Raw genomic sequence first — 19,321 nt, forward strand, 5'->3', positions numbered from 1 at the left:
ACGCCGAAGCCTGGTTGGAGGCAGAGGCACTGGGGCCCAGCCAGGCGAGTCAGTGAAGCAGTCCCCAGAGATTTTGCAGCTCACAGACCCCCTCCCACCCAAACCAGTGGTGCAACTCACCGCATCTCTCCAGCTGCCCAATGGACCCTGGAAGTCCCTATTACCATTGACTCTGGTAGTAATGCAGACTTTGTAGGAGAGGACTTCATCAAGCTACATCGCATAGCGCTCCTACCAGCCACGATGCCCCTAAACGTTGTCACGGTCGATGGCAGAGAGCTACTGGGAGGACAGGTGGTACAGCAAACAACGCCTATGGTAATGCAAATTGGAAATCACTGCGAAGTCATCAGCTTTAATGTCACCCACCTGTCGGACACGCCCATAGTGTTGGGCATGAGTTGGCTGGATAGGCACAGCCTGGCATTAGCATGGTACCAGTGGCAATTGACCTTCTGCTACTCTTACTGCGCAGAACACTGCATCCGGACCAGCCAGGAAGAGGAGGGGCAAGAGGATGAACCGCAGCTACACCTAGGCATGGTGCAAGCGGTACACAACAAGTACAAGGCGGTTTTGGAGGTCTTCTGCGAGAATAATAATAATAATAATAAATTTTATTTATATCCCGCCCTCCCCAGCCAAAGCCGGGCTCAGGGCGGCTAACAACAATAAAATAATCAATCAAATAATCACACAATCTAAAAATTTCATTATAAAAATTAATTAAATCAAATTGATGGCAACCAATTAAGTAGAATTATGTGCAGGTTGCCAGAGGAGGGAGTCAGGCTGCGCCCTGACCAAAGGCCTGGCGGAACAACTCTGTCTTGCAGGCCCTGCGGAAAGATGTCAGGTCCCGCAGGGCCCTAGTCTCTTTTGACAGAGCATTCCACCAGTTTGGAGCTGCAGCCGAGAAGGCCCTGGCTCTAGTTGAGGCCAGCCTAACCTCTCTGAGGCCTGGGACCTTGAGGATGTTATTATTTGCAGACCGTAGGTTTCTCTGTGGGGCATACCAGGAGAGGCGGTCCCGTAGGTACGAGGGTCCTAGGCCGTATAGGGCTTTAAAGGTTAAAACCAGCACCTTAAACCTGATCCTGTACTCCACCGGGAGCCAGTGCAGCTGGTATAATACCGGATGAATGTGCTCTCGCAGCGAAGACCCCATAAGGAGTCTCGCCGCGGCATTCTGCACCCGCTGGAGTTTCTGGGTCAGTCTCAAGGGCAGCCCCACGTAGAGCGAGTTACAATAATCCAGTCTGGAGGTGACCGTCGCATGGATCACAGTGGCTAGGTCAGGACGAGAGAGATAAGGGGCCAACTGCTTAGCTTGGCGGAGATGAAAAAATGCCGCCTTTGTTATAGCTGTAATCTGCGACTCCATAGAGAGGGAGGTATCGAAGATTACACCCAAACTCTTAACGGACGGTGCTGGCACTAATTGCACCCCCGCAAGAGATGGGAGTTGCCCCCTCGATCCCATATCGTCCCGCCCCAGCCAGAGGACCTCTGTCTTCGAAGGATTTAACTTCAACCGGCTCCCACGTAACCATCCAGCCACAGCTTCCAGACATCTGGTCAGTGTGTCTGGGGCCGAGTCAGGATGGCCATCCATCAACAGATAGAGTTGGGTGTCATCAGCATACTGATGGCAACCCAGCCCAAAACTCCGGACAAGCTGGGCGAGGGGGCGCATAAAGATGTTAAAAAGCATCGGGGAGAGAATTGCACCCTGAGGCACTCCACACACCAAGGAGTGGCGTGATGACAATTCCCCCCCAAGCGCCACCCTCTGTCCCCGACCAGAGAGAAACGAGCGCAGCCATTGAAGGACTGTGCCCTGGATCCCCACGTCGGCAAGGCGGTGGTCCAGGAGTTCGTGATCGACCATGTCAAAGGCTGCTGACAGATCTAGAAGAATCAGCAGCCCCGACCCGCCTCGATCCAGCTGTCTGCGGAGATCATCTGTTAGGGCGACCAGAGCCGTCTCGGTCCCATGACCAGCGCGGAAGCCGGACTGGAATGGGTCCAGAGCAGATGTTTCATCCAGAAACCTACCAAGGAAGCGGACAAGCTGCCTCCCCACAGGTCCTACGACTGCATGATTGACCTCCTACCGGGGGCGACGCTGCCGACTGGAAAACTGTATTCCATGTCTGAAGACGAACTGCAAGAACTCAGGGAGTTCATAGATCACAACTTGAAGTGGGGATTCATCCAAGAATCCAAAGCAGTGGGGGGCAGTCCCGTGTTTTTCGAGAAGAAGAAAGACACGCCCCAACGGAGACTCGTAGTTGATTACAGGATCATAAATTCCAGGACAAAGCCCACAGCATTCCCCATGCCCAAGATCGATGACCTGCTATCTTCACCAAGTTGGACCTACGAGGGGCGTACAACCTTATACGCATGCGGGAGGGCGATGAGTGGAAGACGGCCATGTTTACGCCTTTAGGCACCTATGAATATCGAGTTATGCCGTTTACTCTGCAAAATGGCTCCCATTGTTTCCAAGCCTTCATGCACCACGTGTTAGCGGGCCTCCTCTACAAGAAGTGTGTATGCTTCCTAGACGACATCCTGATCTTCTCGGAATCGCAGGAGGCTCACGAGGGAGACGTCAAGGAGGTCCTGCAGAGACTACGGGAGCACAGACTTCAGTTATGCCAACCTTCCAACTCATGTCCTGATGATCTACAGGAATAAACCACAGGAGAAGCTCAGGTTGACCCTCCCCTATGCACTCTGCTCCCCTGCAAATGGGCGTCTCTGACTTCTTGCCCCACTTGTTTAGGGCTGAGGCAGTGGGGCAGGCAGAGGCGGAGGCAGGCTTGGGGCAGGATCCTCACTCAGGGTCCTCCTGGGAGCAGCAGCCAAAAGCTTCTCACCACGCTGTGCTTCTGCAGCCATTGTGGGGCCTTGACTGTGCCTCGGTTTCCCCTCAGGAGCCTGGTGGACGGAGCAGGGGAGGTGGCCTTTGTGAAGCACAGCACAGTCGCCGAAGCCACCGAGGGTGAGTCAGCCTGCGCAGCTTCTGCCAGGGGGAGCCGGTGGCCTCTTGGGTGAAGATTCAGGCATGTGCCAGGTGCTGGGAGAGGGACCGAAGAGGGGGCACTAACTCCCTTTCCAGAAGTGGAATTCTTCTTTCATCAACATTGGATTTATGGGTCAGGAGGGAGTTATTCCCTCTGCTTCTCTAGGTGAGAAGGGAAACCTCACCTGGGGAAGGCACAAGGGCCTTTCTGCTAATGGTTCTCCTCGGGCAGTTTTTAAAATAAATGGAACGCAAAGGCATGAAGCAAGAACAGTGACAAAACTGCTCAGCTTGGCGCAGTTTCCTGTGGTCTCCCTTTCAGTGGTGCCCATGGGAGTCCTGGTTTGCAGGCAGACTGAGCGGGGAGGGGAGCTGTCCCCGGCCTGTGTGGGTCACTGCCTGTGCTCTGCTCTGCCTTCCAGGCCAAGCTGCCCCCTCGTGGATCCCGCTGGGGCTTCAGGCCACGGACTTCCAGCTCCTTTGCCGGGATGGCAGCAGAGCGGCTGTGACGGAGTGGAGGTCCTGCCACTTGGCCCGTGTCCCTGCGCACGCCGTGGTGGCCAGGGAGGACGCGAATGCAAGCCTCATCTTCCAGCTGCTCAGCCAGGGGCAGGTGGGTCCCTCTGGCTCCCCGGCCCCCTCCCCGGCCTCTGCTTCAGCTGCTGGCCTGACTGGAGATGAGGGGTGCCCACCCCCCCCCCAGCCTGCTGCATCTCCCCAACGTCACCTGCTCTGCAGAGATGGAGAGGAAGGCGGGGTGCTGAGCTTCGCTGGGCTCTTCTCCCTCAATTGCAGACTTGGGGGAGATTGTGCTGTTGAGAAGAGCCAAGTTTCCTAACCGGGACTTCCTTTTCTGTCATTGTTGCAGCAAAGGTTTAACACTGAAGGTGCTGATTTCCAGATGTTTGACTCTTCAGCCTATGATGGAAAGAATCTTCTCTTCAAAGACTCCACCATGGAGCTGGTTCCCATTGTGGGGCAGTCCTACCAGGCCTGGCTGGGGGAAGAGTACATGCATGTCGTGCGGGGACTGGACTGTGACCCTACAAGTATGGGGCATCTGGGGGTTGGCTCTCCAAGGAAGAGCGGTGGCCCCTGGCTGGAGGGGAGGCCCTGGGAGTTGGGTGGGAGAGAAAGAGCCACCAGGGCTGGGCAGAGGGTCAGCAATGGGGCGGGGCAGGCAAACTAGCCTGGGTGTCTGTGGTCAAGGAGGCTTCGTAGTGAGAGCTGCCTCCTGCGGGAGGGAGTTCCACAGGGGAATTCTGTGCTGCCTGAAGAAGGGCTTCCTCTTATCTGTCCGGAGCCTTCCAATGTTCAGCTTCAGGCGGGGTCCACCAGTTGTACAGTTAGAAGAGAGGGAGGAAACTTTCTCTCTCTCCACTTGCTCAATGCCAGGCAGAATTTTATAAACTTCTATCATGCTGTGTCAGAGCTGCTTCAAGATCCTAGCTCACAGAGGATCACGCTAGCCAGCGGTCATTAAGTAAAAGTCTTTATTGAGTTACAGTTTCCATTCCCAAGCTGCTGCGTGCAACTCTACGTCTAATGGCTAGATCGGCGAAGCTCCGTCTGAGTCTCCGCCCCTTGTGCACCAACTTAATATCCTAGCCCTGCTCCACCTTTTCCGCCTGACTGCTCTCCTCTGGGTCCCTCTGCCCCCCGGGGTCTCTTCCTTCCGGGATTCTTCTGACGCCGACCCCCCGGAACTCCCTGTCTCCTTGCGCCGGGCTTTAGGACCTGGCTCCCTTTCCTGGCTGCCTACTGCGTCACTTTCCTGTGCATTTGAACTTGGCGCGCGCGCCCAACCTTCCACTTTCCGTCTGACCGTTTCTTCGCTCCCCGATGGAGGTGTGGCCACTCCTGACTCGTGCCCTCCCCCTGTTGCGAGCTGCCAGCGCTTGATCTCTGGCGCTCTTCCTCTTCCCTGCTCTTTGGCTGTGACGCTGGTCCCGATTTCCAACTGCTCTCCTCGGAGTCCCCTCTGGCCCTATCTTCCTGGGGTGTCCCCCTAGGCTCCCCCCTTGCCCTGACCACTGGTGCTGCTTTCTGTGAATCTTCTGATTCACTGGAAAGACTCGGAGATCTCGGGTCGTCGTCATCACTCATCTTTTCTTCTGCCTCCTCCCCCTCGCTCTCTGTTTCCTCCCTTGCCCTTGCCTCTGCTCCTGAACCCCTGACATCCATCCCCCCCCTCGAAGCCCCCCGTTCCCCCCTCCCCTCCTTCCGGTGCGGGAACTGGGTGCTGCTGTGTCAGAGGGACGAACGTCGGATACAGTTCGCTTCCCGTGGCGGGCCTCCATCTGAAGTCTCCCGGTTCTGCCTCCCTGCTCTCGTCGACGACGGTCACCTCCGCTTCCATCTCTGTGCCGCCGTGCTCGAAACCAGGGTCGTCCCCGAAAACGTCCATGTCCGTCTCTCCCTCACTTCCTCCTGGCGGCGTTGCTCGTCCTGGACCTTCCAGCCACTTCTTGCGCCACTGCTCCTCTGGTCTATCGTCCCACCAATACGAGGGTTCTGAGGCAGATCCCGAGGGTGACCCCTCCGGGGAACGGGCGTCTCGTATCGGGTCCTCGTCCGAGTTGAACCCCCGGAACGTGCTGGCAGAAAGCGTTGGCGTGAAAAGCCAGTCGTCGAAAAAGTCTGCTGGCATTGGTCTATGTGGGAAAAGGGCATGAAACTCGTCTTTGAGCAGAGGTTCGTCCAAGGCGTAGCCCGGCACCCAGCTGTTCGCACTGGCCGGGGTGCCCTCCTTGGCGAGAAGGTATTCTACCCCTTCTTCCCCCCATCTGGAGTCCAAAATCTCCGTGACTTCGTTGATGCGTTCCTTCTGTGCCACTCCCGCGTGCCCTGTTCCTTCTCTGAGCGGACTCGGTGCCGTTCCGGGTTCCTGAAACCTGTGCGGTGCCTTGTAGGGCGTGAGCACCGATCTGTGGAACACCGGATGCATTCTGGAACCCTCCGGAAGCGCCAGCCTGAAAGCCACCGGGTTGACCTGCTCTTCGACTTGGTAGGGCCCCAGTTGCTTATGCCCCAGCTTCTTCTTGGCCAACGACCTGGCCGGCACTGCATGGGCTGCTAACCAGACCCAGTCTCCCACATGGATCTCTTCGCCAACCCTTCTGTGTTTGTCCGCTTGCACCTTGTATGCATGTTTGGCCAGCTCCAGGTGTTGCCGCAGCTGATCGTGGACCTCCTGCAACTCCGACGCGAACGCATCTGCTGTCTGCGGCTCCCCCTCCCCCATCCTTTCCAGTCCCGGGAAGGTTCTGGGGTGCCTCCCGTTGTTAGCGAAGAACGGCGTGACCCCTGTGGACACGTGCTTCGTGTTGTTGTAGGCAAACTCGGCGAGCGGCAGGTAATCCACCCACGTCGCAGGCTGTTGATTTGCATAACATCTCAGGTACTGCTGCATGATGGCATTGACCCGCTCCGCCTGCCCGTTGGTCTGCGGGTGTCTCGCCGACGCCAGGTTGATCTTGACGTTCAGGAAGCCCATCAGCTTCTGCCAGAAATTCGAGATGAACTGTCGCCCCCGGTCGGACAGAATAGACCGTGGCAGACCGTGAACCTTGAACACGTGGTCTATGAACAGTTTGGCGGTTTGCTCCGCCGTGGCCACCTTGGCACACGGAATGAAATGTGCCATCTTGGAGAACAAGTCCACCACCACCAGCACGGCCGTCTTGCCCCTCGAGCTGGGCAGATCCGTGACAAAGTCCAGGGCCACTCTCTCCCATGGTTCGACCGGAGTTTGCAGCGGTTCCAACAGTCCGGCCGGCGGTTTGTGCACCGGTTTGGCCCTCTGGCAGGTGTCACACCTCGCCACGTAGTCCGCGACCTCCCCTCTCATTCCGGGCCACCAGAAGTCCCTGGCGACTAATTCCACCGTCTTCTCCTTGCCAAAGTGCCCGGCAGTGGGCGCGTCGTGCAGCTGCTGCAGTACCTTGGCGCGAAGTTCGTCTCCCGGCACGTAGATGGCCCCTTTGCGAATGAGCAATCCATCTCTCAGCTGGAACTCGTCGGTCGCTGCCGTGCCCCTGTGCACCTCTGCCATCTTTGCTTGCGCGAAGGAGTCATCCTGCAACGCTCGCCGCACCGCCTCCAGGTCCACTGTTGCCGCAGCGCACGCCCACACTGTTGGTGCGAAGATGTGCATGGCGGCCGCTGGCTTGGCGTCCTCCAGATATTGTGGCTTACGAGAGAGAGCGTCAGCCATGATGTTGGTGTCCCCCGGGACATACTCTATTCGGAAGTTGAAGTTCGCAAAGAACTCAGCCCAACGTATCTGCCTTTGGTTCAGGAACTGTGCCGTGCGCCAGTGCTCCAGATTCTTGTGGTCCGTGCAGACCTGCACCGTGTGCTTGGCGCCGATCAGGAAGTGTCTCCATGCTTTGAATGCTGCATGAATGGCCAGCAACTCCCTGTCCCAGATGGTGTAGTTCTGTTCGGACTTGCTGAGCTTCCTGGAGTAAAACGCTCCCGGCCGCCAAACCCCCTGCGGGTCTTTCTGCAGCAGGACTGCTCCCACGGCTCTGTCCGAGGCGTCTGTCTCCACCCTCATCGGCCTGCTGGGGTCGACATGCAGCAGCTGCTCTTCCGACGCGAAGAGACGCTTGAGTGCCTGAAAGGACTGCTCCGCCTGCTCTGTCCAGATGAACTTCTTTTTCTTGGAGCTAAGCGTGTCCGTGATGGCCGCTGTCTGCATAGCGAAGCCTTTGATAAACTTGCGATAGAAGTTCGCGAAGCCGACAAACCGTTGGACCTCCTTCCGGTTGCGTGGGCTCTTCCAGTCCAACACCGCTCGAACCTTGGCGCTGTCCATGGCGAGCCCCTTGTCAGACAACTTGTAGCCCAGAAAATCCACCTCCGTCACGTCGAATTGGCACTTCTCCAGCTTGGCGTAGAGCCTATGCTGCTGTAGCCTGCTTAGCACTTCTTTGACGTGTCTGTCATGCTCCTGCTGCGATTCCGAAAAGATCAGGATGTCATCTAAGAAACAGACGCACGTCTTGTAGAGGAGCCCTGCCAACACGTGATGCATGAACGCTTGAAAAACGTGGGAGCCATTTTGCAATCCAAAAGGCATAACTCTATATTCGTAGGTGCCCAGAGGCGTGAACATGGCCGTCTTCCACTCATCCCCTTCCCGCATGCGAATGAGGTTGTACGCCCCTCGCAGGTCTAACTTGGTGAACACACTGCCCTTCCGTACCTTTGCGAGGAGGTCGTCGATTCGGGGCATGGGGAAGTCCGATGGCTTGGTCACACTGTTTAAGATGCGATAGTCCACCACAAGTCTTTTTTGGGGCGTGTCCCGCTTCTTAACAAAGAATACAGGACTGCCCCCCGCTGCCTTGGACTCCCGGATGAAACCACGCTCCAAATTATGATCTATGAACTCTTTGAGTTCCTGCAGTTCGTCCTCAGACATGGAATACAGCTTCCCTTTAGGCAGCGCCGCCCCCGGCAGCAGGTCAATTTTGCAGTCATATGGTCTGTGGGGAGGTAGCCTGTCTGCCTCCTTCTCGCAGAAAACCTCCAAAAATTCTGCGTACTTGTGGGGAATCGCTTGCAGCGTGCCTAGCAGCAGCTGTGACTCCTCTTCCTCTCCTTCCTGCCGGGGAACGATGCAGTGTTCAGCACAAAAGGAAGAGCCGAAGGTCAGCTGCCTCTGGTACCAAGCCAGCGTTGGGCTGTGCTTGTCCAGCCAACTCATGCCCAATACAATGGGCGTGTCCGATAGTTGAGTGACGTTGAAGCTGATGATTTCCTTGTGATTCCCAAGGCGCATCACCATTGGTGGCGTCTGCTTCACCACTTGCCCCCCTAGCAGCTCCCTGCCATCCACCGTGACCACCTGCAGGGGCAGCGTGGCCGGCAGCAACTGTATAGCGTGCCGGTCTACAAAGTCCTGCCCTATAAAGTCCGCATTGCTTCCCGAGTCAATGGTGAGCGGCACGTCCATGGTGATTCCATTGGGCAGCTGGAGCGATGCGGTGAGCCTCACTACTGGTTTGGGCGGGAGGGGGTCCATGGGCTGTGAAATTTCCGGGGACTTCTTCACTGACACGTCTGGCTGGGCCCCATTGCCTCTTCCTCCAGCCAGACATCGTCGTTTCCCTGCTGTGGTCCTCCTTGTTGCGTTGCTGCAGTTACCATTGCTGAGGCCGCAGTGTGCTTGTGGAGCCTCCGGGGACACTCTTTCGCCATATGCCCTGGATCCTCGCAGATGTAACACTTCCTGTTCCCTCTAGGAGGCTTCGCTTTCACTGTTGTCGGTGCTAGGGCTCTGGCTGCTGATTGAGCCCTTGCACTTCCAACCTCCATAGGTTCCACTCCTCCTCCTGGCGGAGGCGTGGATTGCGCACGCGCTGCTTCTCTGGGAAGGAAGGAGGAGCCCCTGGCTGGTTCGCGCCCTCCACGCCCTTCGTCCCTGCTCCACGGACGTTCTTCCAGCCGCACCCCCACGGCTAGCGCCCTCTGAACGATCTCCTGCGTGGTCCGGGGTCTCTCCCCCCTCGCAATTTCATCTTTAACAGAGCCGTGCAATCCCTCCCAAAACAGGTCTCTTACAGGAGCCGAATCCCTGTCCCATTCCAGAGCACTGACCAAAGCGAAAAAGCGGGCATGATACTGCCTTACACTGGCCCTCCCTTGTTTCAGTCCATGTATCTGCTGCCGAGCAAGATCCATGTCAATGCTTGATAAGAAACACCCATCCATCGCTTTAATAAAGGCATCCGCATTTTGGAGCGCCGGATCCTTATCCCTCCACAAATTGCGCAGCCATGCTTTAGCTTCCCCATGCAAATGGGACATGATGAACCCCACCTTCTCTTGCTCATCTCTAAAGTCTTTTTTCAGCAGTTCCAGTGCGCACATTACATCTGCTCTAAAGTTGGGGTACTGCTGCAGGTTCCCATCGAAGTGAGAGACCAGACCGCCTGTTCGTCTCGCCAACCCAATTCCCTCCTGTTTGGGTGTCAGTTGCCCGTGCTTCGTAAGCATGTCCAACCTGACCTGGAGATCCCTGCAGGCGGCAGCTGCCTCCTCCTCTCTCTTCCTGGATGCGAGAGCCTCGGCATTCAGTTGTGACACTGCTTTTCTGAGTTCCTCTATCTGCTGCTCAGCCGTCATGTTGTCTGCCGTTCGTGAGCTAGCTAGTGGGCACCTGCTTCTCTCCTCGAGGCTGTAGATGCCCACAATTAAGAGACGGAGCTTACTGTCAGAGCTGCTTCAAGATCCTAGCTCACAGAGGATCACGCTAGCCAGCGGTCATTAAGTAAAAGTCTTTATTGAGTTACAGTTTCCATTCCCAAGCTGCTGCGTGCAACTCTACGTCTAATGGCTAGATCGGCGAAGCTCCGTCTGAGTCTCCGCCCCTTGTGCACCAACTTAATATCCTAGCCCTGCTCCACCTTTTCCGCCTGACTGCTCTCCTCTGGGTCCCTCTGCCCCCTGGGGTCTCTTCCTTCCGGGATTCTTCTGACGCCGACCCCCCGGAACTCCCTGTCTCCTTGCGCCGGGCTTTAGGACCTGGCTCCCTTTCCTGGCTGCCTACTGCGTCACTTTCCTGTGCATTTGAACTTGGCGCGCGCGCCCAACCTTCCACTTTCCGTCTGACCGTTTCTTCGCTCCCCGATGGAGGTGTGGCCACTCCTGACTCGTGCCCTCCCCCCTGTTGCGAGCTGCCAGCGCTTGATCTCTGGCGCTCTTCCTCTTCCCTGCTCTTTGGCTGTGACGCTGGTCCCGATTTCCAACTGCTCTCCTCGGAGTCCCCTCTGGCCCTATCTTCCTGGGGTGTCCCCCTAGGCTCCCCCCTTGCCCTGACCACTGGTGCTCCTTTCTGTGAATCTTCTGATTCACTGGAAAGACTCGGAGATCTCGGGTCGTCGTCATCACTCATCTTTTCTTCTGCCTCCTCCCCCTCGCTCTCTGTTTCCTCCCTTGCCCTTGCCTCTGCTCCTGAACCCCTGACATGCTGCTTCTTCCTTTTTTTAAAAAATGATATTAAGGTTTCAAAGAAAAGAATTACATGAATTAAAAAAGAAGAAAAAGAAAGACAAAAATAAAAATAAAAGAAAAAATACAAAATACAAAAAGGATAAAAACCACTTTAAAAAATACATCAGTCTTTCCATACCTTACATTCATTTCCTTGTTTCCCTGACCTCCTCATGCCTCCCTTTTTTGTATTCCAATTCAGTTAGTTAATTCAGCAATTTCTTCCCCTCTTTGTTTTTATCTTAGTCCTTTAACATAATATATTATAACTTTGGATTCCCACCTGTTAACAATCCATTTTTACATACACCTTTATAACATTGCTGCTTAAACCACTTAACTTCATTCTGACATCATTCTAACATTCATTAATTTTGCAATATTTCTGTAAATAGTCTTTAAATTTCTTCCAATCTTCTTCCACCGACTCTTCTCCCTGGTCTCGGATTCTGCCAGTCATTTCTGCCAATTCCATGTAGTCCATCACCTTCATCTGCCATTCTTCCAGAGTGGGTAGATCTTGTGTCTTCCAATACTTTGCAATAAGTATTCTTGCTGCTGTTGTGGCATACATAAAAAAAGTTCTGTCCTTCTTTGGCACCAATTGGCCGACCATGCCCAGGAGAAATGCCTCTGGTTTCTTCAGAAAGGTATATTTAAATACCCTTTTCATTTCATTATAAATCATCTCCCAGAAAGCCTTAATCCTTGGGCACGTCCACCAAAGGTGAAAGAATGTACCTTCAGTTTCTTTACATTTCCAACATTTATTATCGGGCAAATGATAGATTTTTGCAAGCTTGACTGGTGTCATGTACCACCTGTATATCATTTTCATAATAGTCTCTCTTAAGGCATTACATGCCTTGAATTTCATACCTGTGGTCCATAACTGTTCCCAGTCAGCCATCATTATGTTATGTCCAACATCTTGTGCCCATTTAATCATAGCAGATTTCACCGTTTCATCCTGAGTATTCCATTTCAACAGCAAGTTATACATCTTTGACAAAATCTTAGTTTTGGGTTCTAGCAGTTCTATTTCTAATTTTGATTTTTCCACCTGGAAGCCAATTTTCTTGTCCAAATTGTATGCCTCCATTATCTGATAATAATGAAGCCAGTCTCACACTTTGTTTTTTAATTTCTCAAAACTCTGCAATATCAGTCTATCTCCCTCTTGTTCCAAAATTTCCCAATATTTCGGCCATGTGAACTCCATATTGAGCTTTTTCTGAGCTTTCGCTTCCATCGGTGACAGCCACCTTGGGGTTTTGTTTTCCAGTAGGTCCTTATATCTTATCCAAACATTAAACAATGCTTTCCTGACAATATGGTTTTTAAATGCTTTATGTGCTTTGACCTTATCATACCACAAGTATGCATGCCATCCAAATACATTATTAAAACCCTCTAAATCCAAAATGTCTGTGCTTTCAAGAAGCAGCCATTCCTTCAACCAGCAAAAAGCTGCTGATTCATAATAAAGTTTAAGGTCTGGCAGGGCAAATCCACCTCTTTCCTTTGCATCTGTTAGTATTTTAAATTTTATTCTGGGCTTCTTGCCCTGCCAGACAAATCTAGAGATATCTCTCTGCCACTTCTTGAAGCAACCCATTTTGTCCAAAATTTGCAATGTTTGAAACAGAAACAACATTCTAGGCAATACATTCATTTTTATCGCAGCAATATGGCCTAACAGTGAAAGCTTCAAATTTGACCAAATTTCTAAATCTTTTTTCACTTCAGCCTAGCATTTTTCGTAATTGTCTTTAAATAAATTCCCATTTTTTGCTGTCATGTTAATCCCGAGGTATTTCACTTTCTTAACCACTGTTAAACCTGTCTCATTCTGAAACCTCTTTCTCTCAATCGGTGTTAAATTTTTCTCTAAGACCTTAGTTTTTAACTTATTCAGTTTAAATCCTGCAACCTGACCAAATTCTTGAATCAGTTCCAAAACCCTTTTAGTACTAGATTCTGGCTCCTGTAACGTCAATACTAAGTCATCTGCAAATGCTCTCAACTTGTACTGTTTAGCTCCGACTTGTATACCTTTAACCAACTGGTCCCTTCTAATCATATTCAGCAGGACCTCCAGGACCGATATAAAAAGCAATGGGGAGATTGGGCAACCTTGTCGTGTCCCTTTTTCTATCTTAAATTCTTCCATCACCACGTTATTTACAATTAATTTAGCCTTTTGTTCTGAATAAATTGCACGTATACCGTTTTCAAAGCCTTGGCCTACCCCCATCCCCTGTAGGTTCTTCTTCATAAAACTCCAAGAAATGTTGTCAAAGGCTTTCTCCGCGTCCACAAATATCAAAACTGCCTTAGTGTTTATGTTCACTTGTAATTTTTCTAAAATGTTAATTATATTTCTCACATTATCACACAAATGTCTACCCGGGAGAAAGCCTGCTTGGTCTTTATGAACCTCTTCCATTAAGACTTTTTAAAGTCTTTTAGCCAAAATGTCTGCAAAGATTTTATAATCCACATTGAGCAATGATATGGGGCGGTAGTTCTTAAGCTGTGTCTTTTCAGTCTCTGTTTTCGGTACAAGTGTAATATATGCTTCTTTCCACGACTCTGGTGCCCTTTTCCTACCCATTATTTTGTTACAGACTTCCTTCAAAGGTTGTACTAACCATTCTTTTAAGGATCTGTAATATTTAGAGGTCAGTCCATCCGGTCCTGGAGATTTGCCTAGTTGCATATTCTGAATGGCACCTTCTATCTCCTGTTCAGTTATTTTATAGTTCAGCATTAATTTTCCTGAGAGATTTTTTGTAATCCATTTGTTTTCAAAAATCGATCTAAATCAATTTCTTTCTGTGGTCCTTGTGTATATAATTGTTAAAAGTACCTCTGGAAACAGTTTCTAATCTCAGGTGGGTTCTGTATGTTCCTTCCTTTAACTTCTAAATTTGTAACCGTATTTAATTTTTGTCTTTTTTTCATTTGCCAAGCCAACAATTTCCCACATTTATTAGCCGACTCAAATGTCTTTTGTCTCATTTGTTTGTATTATGCTGCTTCTTCCTTGCCTCTGGGACTTTTTAGAGAAGTCCCCAGCTGTCAGGGCTGCCACTCAGTCCCAGCTCACATAGGACCACGTTAGCCAGCGTTCAGGTTAAAAGAGTCTTTATTGGATTACAGCTTCCATTTCCAAACTGCAATATGCAGCCCTACTTCTTCTAGGTCAGACCGGCGAAGACCCGTCTGAGTCTCCGCCTCTAGCACACCAGCTTAATACCCTAGCCTTGCTCCACCTCCTGCGCCTTTCCCTCCGTCTCTGGGTCCTTCTGCCCCCCGGGGTCTCCTTTTTCCTACTCTCTTCTGACGCGGACCCCCCTGACCCTTCCGCCTCCTTGCGGCGGGCTTTGGGACCTGGTTCACTCTCTGGGCTGCTTACTGCGCCAGCTTCCGCTACATTTGAACTTGGCGCGCGCGCCCAACTCTCAACCTTCCTCTTGATCGTTTCGTCGCTCCCCGAGGTGGGCGTGACTACTCCTGACTCATGCCCTCCCTCCTTCTGAAAGCCTCCGGAACCCGATATCTGGTCCCCTTTCTCCCCGCTGTTCCCGTCTGGGTACGTGGGTCCCGATCTCCAACTGCTGCTCTCTGATTCCTCTCTGGACCCTTCTTCCTGGGGTGTCCCCCTGCTTTCCCCCCTTGCTCTGACTGCTGGCGCTCCCTTCTGGGAATCCTCGGACTCACTGGATAAGCTCGGCGATCTCGGTTCGTCATCCCCACTCATCTTTCCTTCGTATTCCTCCCCCTCGCTCTCTGTCTCCTCCCTTCTCTGCGTCTCTGCTTCTGAACCCCTGACATCCATCCCCCCCTCGAAGCCCCCCCTTCCCCCCTCCCCACTTTCAAGGGTGGTTGCAGGGTGCTCCATCATCACAGGAGTGAATGCCGGATACAGTTCGCTCCTCGTTGCTGGCCGCCAACTGAAGACCTCCGAGTCTTCCTCCTCGCGTTCGTCAACGGTGAGCTGCTCCGCCTCCATTTCAGTGCCGCCGTGCTCGAAACCGAGATCCTCCCCGCACACGTCCATGTCAGTCTCTGCGTCGGTCGCTTGACCTGGCATCTCCAGCCACCTCCGGCGCCACTGCTCCTCTGGCCGATCGTCCCACCAATACGAGGTGTCGGACGCCGAACCCTCCGGTGACCCCTCTGGGGAATGTGTGCGCTGTGCGGGCTCCCCGTCCGAGTCGAAGCCATGGAACGTGCTGGAGGAAAGTGTGGGCGTGAACAACCAGTCGTCGAAGAAGCCTGCTGGCATGGGTCTGTGTGGGAAAAGGGCATGAAACTCGTCCTTGAGCAGGGGTTCCTCCAAAGCGTAGTCTGGCACCCAGCTATTAGCACTAGCCCGGGTGCCCTCCCTGGCTAGGAGGTATTCCACTCCGTCTTCCCCCCATCTGGAGTCCAAAATCTCCGTGACTTCGTTGATGGGGTCCTGCTGTGGCAATCTTCCCGCCTCCGACCGCTCCTGAGACGGACTCGGTGCTGTTCCTGGTTCCTGGAACCTGTGAGGTGTCCTGTAGGGAGTGAGCACCGACCTGTGGAACACCGGATGCATCCTGGAACCCTCCGGGAGCACCAGCCTGAAAGCTACTGGGTTGATCTGCGCTTCGACTTGGTATGGACCGAGTTGCTTGTGCCCCAACTTCTTTTTGGCTAACGATCTGGTCGGCACTGCGTGGGCTGCCAACCAGACCCAGTCTCCCGCTCGGATCTCTTCGCCAACCCGCCTGTGCTTGTCCGCTTGCACCTTGTATGCGTGCTTCGCTAGCTCCAGCTGCCGTCGGAGTTGATCGTGGACCTCCTGCAACTCAGACGCGAAAGCGTCCGCCGTCTGCGGTTCCCCTTCCCCCACTCTGTCCAGTCCCGGGAAGGTTCTGGGATTCCTCCCATTGTTGGCGAAGAACGGTGTCACCCCTGTGGACACGTGCTTCGTGTTGTTGTAGGCGAACTCGGCGAGCGGCAGGTAATCCACCCACGTCGCAGGCTGTTGATTGGCATAGCATCTCAGGTACTGCTGCATGATGGCATTGACCCTCTCCGCTTGCCCGTTGGTCTGCGGGTGTCTCGCTGATGTCAGGTTGATTTTGACGTTCAGGAAGCCCATCAGCTTCTGCCAGAAATTCGAGATGAACTGGCGACCGCGGTCGGACAGTATAGACCGCGGCAGCCCGTGCACTTTGAACACGTGATCTATGAACAGTTTGGCTGTTTGTTCTGCCGTGGCCACCTTCGCACACGGTATGAAGTGTGCCATCTTGGTGAACAAGTCCACCACCACTAGTACAGCCGTCTTGCCTCTCGAGCTGGGTAGATCCGTGACAAAGTCCAGGGCCACCCTCTCCCACGGTTCAAACGGCGTTTGCAGCGGTTCGAGCAGTCCCGCCGGTGGTTTGTGCACCGGCTTGGCCCTCTGGCAGGTGTCGCACCTCGCGACGTAGTCCGCGACTTCCCCTCTCAGTCTGGGCCACCAAAAGTCCCTTGCGACTAATTCCACCGTTTTTTCCGTGCCAAAGTGCCCGGCCGTGGGTGCGTCGTGCAACTGCTGCAGTACCTTGGCGCGAAGTTCATCTCCAGGCACGTAGATGGCCCCTTTACGTAAGAGCAAGCCGTCCCGTATCTGGAACTCGTCGCCCTTCGCCGTGCCCTTGTGCACCTCGGCCATCTTCGCCTGTGCGAATGAGTCGTCCTGCAACGCCCGCCGCACCGCCTCCAGGTCTACTGTGGCTGAAGCGCACGCCCACGCTGTTGGCGCGAAGATGTGCATGGCTGCCGCTGGCGTCGCCTCTTCGAGGTATTGCGGTTTTCGGGACAGTGCATCCGCCATGATGTTGGTGTCGCCTGGGACGTACTCTATTCGGAAATCGAAGTCAGCAAAGAACTCCGCCCAACGTATCTGCCTCTGGTTCAGGAACTTCGCCGTGCGCCAGTGCTCCAGATTCTTGTGGTCCGTGCAGACCTGCACCGTGTGCTTGGCGCCGATCAGGAAGTGCCTCCATGCTTTGAATGCTGCATGAATGGCAAGCAACTCCCTGTCCCAGATGGTGTAGTTCTGCTCCGACTTGCTGAGCTTTCTGGAGTAGAACGCTCCCGGTCTCCAGACCCCCTGTGGGTCCCTCTGCAGCAGGACAGCTCCCACTGCTCTATCGGACGCGTCTGTCTCTACCCGCATCGGTCTGCTGGGGTCGATATGCAGCAGTTGCTCTTCCGACGCGAAGAGACGCTTGAGTGCCTGAAAGGACTGCTCTGCCTGCTCCGTCCAGATGAATTTCTTTTTCTTGGAGCTTAGCGTGTCCGTAATAGCCGCCGTCTGCATCGCGAACCCTTTGATAAACTTGCGATAGAAGTTGGCGAAGCCGACAAACCGCTGGACCTCCTTCCGGTTGCGCGGGCTCTTCCAATCCAACACCGCTCGCACCTTGGCGCTGTCCATGGCTAGCCCCTTGTCCGACAACTTGTAACCCAAGAAATCCACCTCCGTCGTGTCGAACTGGCACTTCTCCAGTTTGGCGTACAGTCTATGCTGCTGCAACCTCTCCAGCACCTCCCGAACGTCTTGGTCATGCGCTTGCTGCGACTCGGAGAATATCAGGATGTCATCCAGAAAGCAGACGCACTTCTTGTAGAGGAGTCCCGCCAACACATGATGCATGAAAGCTTGAAAACAGTGAGAACCATTTTGCAATCCAAACGGCATCACTCTGTACTCGTAGGTGCCCAGAGGCGTGAACATGGCTGTCTTCCACTCATCGCCCTCCCTCATGCGGATGAGATTGTACGCCCCTCGCAGGTCCAACTTGGTAAACACGCGTCCCTTGCGCACCGTCGCCAGTAGGTCGTCAATCCTGGGCATGGGGAAATCAGAGGGCTTGGTCATCTTGTTCAAGAGGCGAAAATCCACCACCAGCCTCTTTTGGGGCGTGTCCTTCTTCTTCACAAAGAAAACAGGACTGCCCCCTACTGCCCTGGACTCCCGGATGAAACTGCGCTCCAAATTGTGATCTATGAACTGTTTGAGTTCCTGTAGTTCATCCTCAGACATGGAATACAGCTTCCCCTTCGGTAGCGTCGCCCCTGGTAGGAGGTCAATCTTGCAGTCATATTGCCTGTGCGGTGGTAACTTGTCTGCCTCCTTCTCGCAGAAGACCTCCAGAAAGTCTGCGTATTTGTGGGGGACTGCTTGCAACGTTCCCAACTGCAGTTGTGATTCCTCCTCCTCTCCCTCCTGTCCGGGCAGGATGCAGTGTTCTGCGCAGTAAGAGGAGCCGAAGATCAGCTGTCGCTGGTACCAAGCCAGTGTCGGACTGTGCCTGTCCAGCCAACTCATGCCCAACACAATGGGTGTGTCCGACAGTCGTGTGACGTTAAAACTGATGACTTCCCTGTGGTTGCCAAGGCGCATCACCATTGGCGGCGTTTGCTTCACCACCTGCCCCCCCAGCAACTCTCTGCCATCCACTGTGACGACTTGCAGGGGCAGAGTGGCCGGTAATAGCTGTATAGCGTGCTGCTCCACAAAATCCTGTGCTATAAAGTCTGCGTTGCTTCCAGAATCCACAGAAAGCGGGACTTCGATAGTGACGCCATCGGGCAGCTGGAGAGATGCTGTGAGTTGCACTACTGGTTTGGGTGGGAGGGGGTCTGTGGGTTGCAAGATCGCTGGGGACTGCTTCAGTGATGCGTCTGGCTGGGCCCCAGTGCCTCTGTCTCCAGCCAGACATCGTCGTTTCCCTGCTGGTGTTCGCTGTGTTGCGTGGCCGCTTTCACCGTTGCGGAGGCTGCAGTGTGCTTGGAGCTCCTCTGGGGACACTCTTTCGCCAAGTGTTGAGAGCTGTCGCATATATAACACTTCCTGGTCCCTCTAGGAGGTTTAGTCTTGACTGCCGCCGGTGCAGGGGCTCTGGTAGCTGACTGAGCCCTGGCTCCTCCCACCTCCATAGGTTCCACTCCCCCTCCTGGCGGAGGTGTAGATTGCGCACGCGTAGCGTCCCTGGGAACGAAAGAGAAACTTCTCGCTGCTTCGCGCCCTCCACGTCCTTCGTCTCTGCACCACGGACATTCTTCCAGCCTCACCCCCACAGTCAGCGCCCTTTGGACCACCTCCTGCGTGCTCCGGGGCCTCTCCCCCCTCGCAATTTCGTCTTTAACAGCACTGCTTAATCCCTCCCAGAAGAGGTCTCTGACTGGGGGCGAATCCCGGTCCCATTCCAAGGCACTGACCAGCGCAAAAAAGCGGGCGTGATACTGGTG

General features: G+C 53.9%; 1 protein-coding gene across 1 annotated transcript in view; it reads left to right on the forward strand.

Moving 5' to 3' along the window:
- Positions 1–268: 268 nt before the first annotated feature.
- The window catches only part of LOC308586156 (melanotransferrin-like), a gene marked incomplete at its 5' end in the record, with an annotated part of 46,429 nt that continues 27,376 nt past the window's right edge, over positions 269–19,321 (forward strand). The window contains 4 exons of the mRNA XM_081192432.1: positions 269–297; positions 2,946–3,013; positions 3,457–3,647; positions 3,903–4,083. Of these exons, the coding sequence (XP_081048558.1) occupies positions 269–297; positions 2,946–3,013; positions 3,457–3,647; positions 3,903–4,083 (469 nt within the window). The remainder of the gene's footprint in view (positions 298–2,945; positions 3,014–3,456; positions 3,648–3,902; positions 4,084–19,321) is intronic.

This window comes from Podarcis bocagei (assembly GCF_964188305.1).
Source record: "Podarcis bocagei genome assembly, chromosome: 4".
Classification (NCBI taxonomy): Eukaryota; Metazoa; Chordata; class Lepidosauria; order Squamata; family Lacertidae; genus Podarcis; species Podarcis bocagei.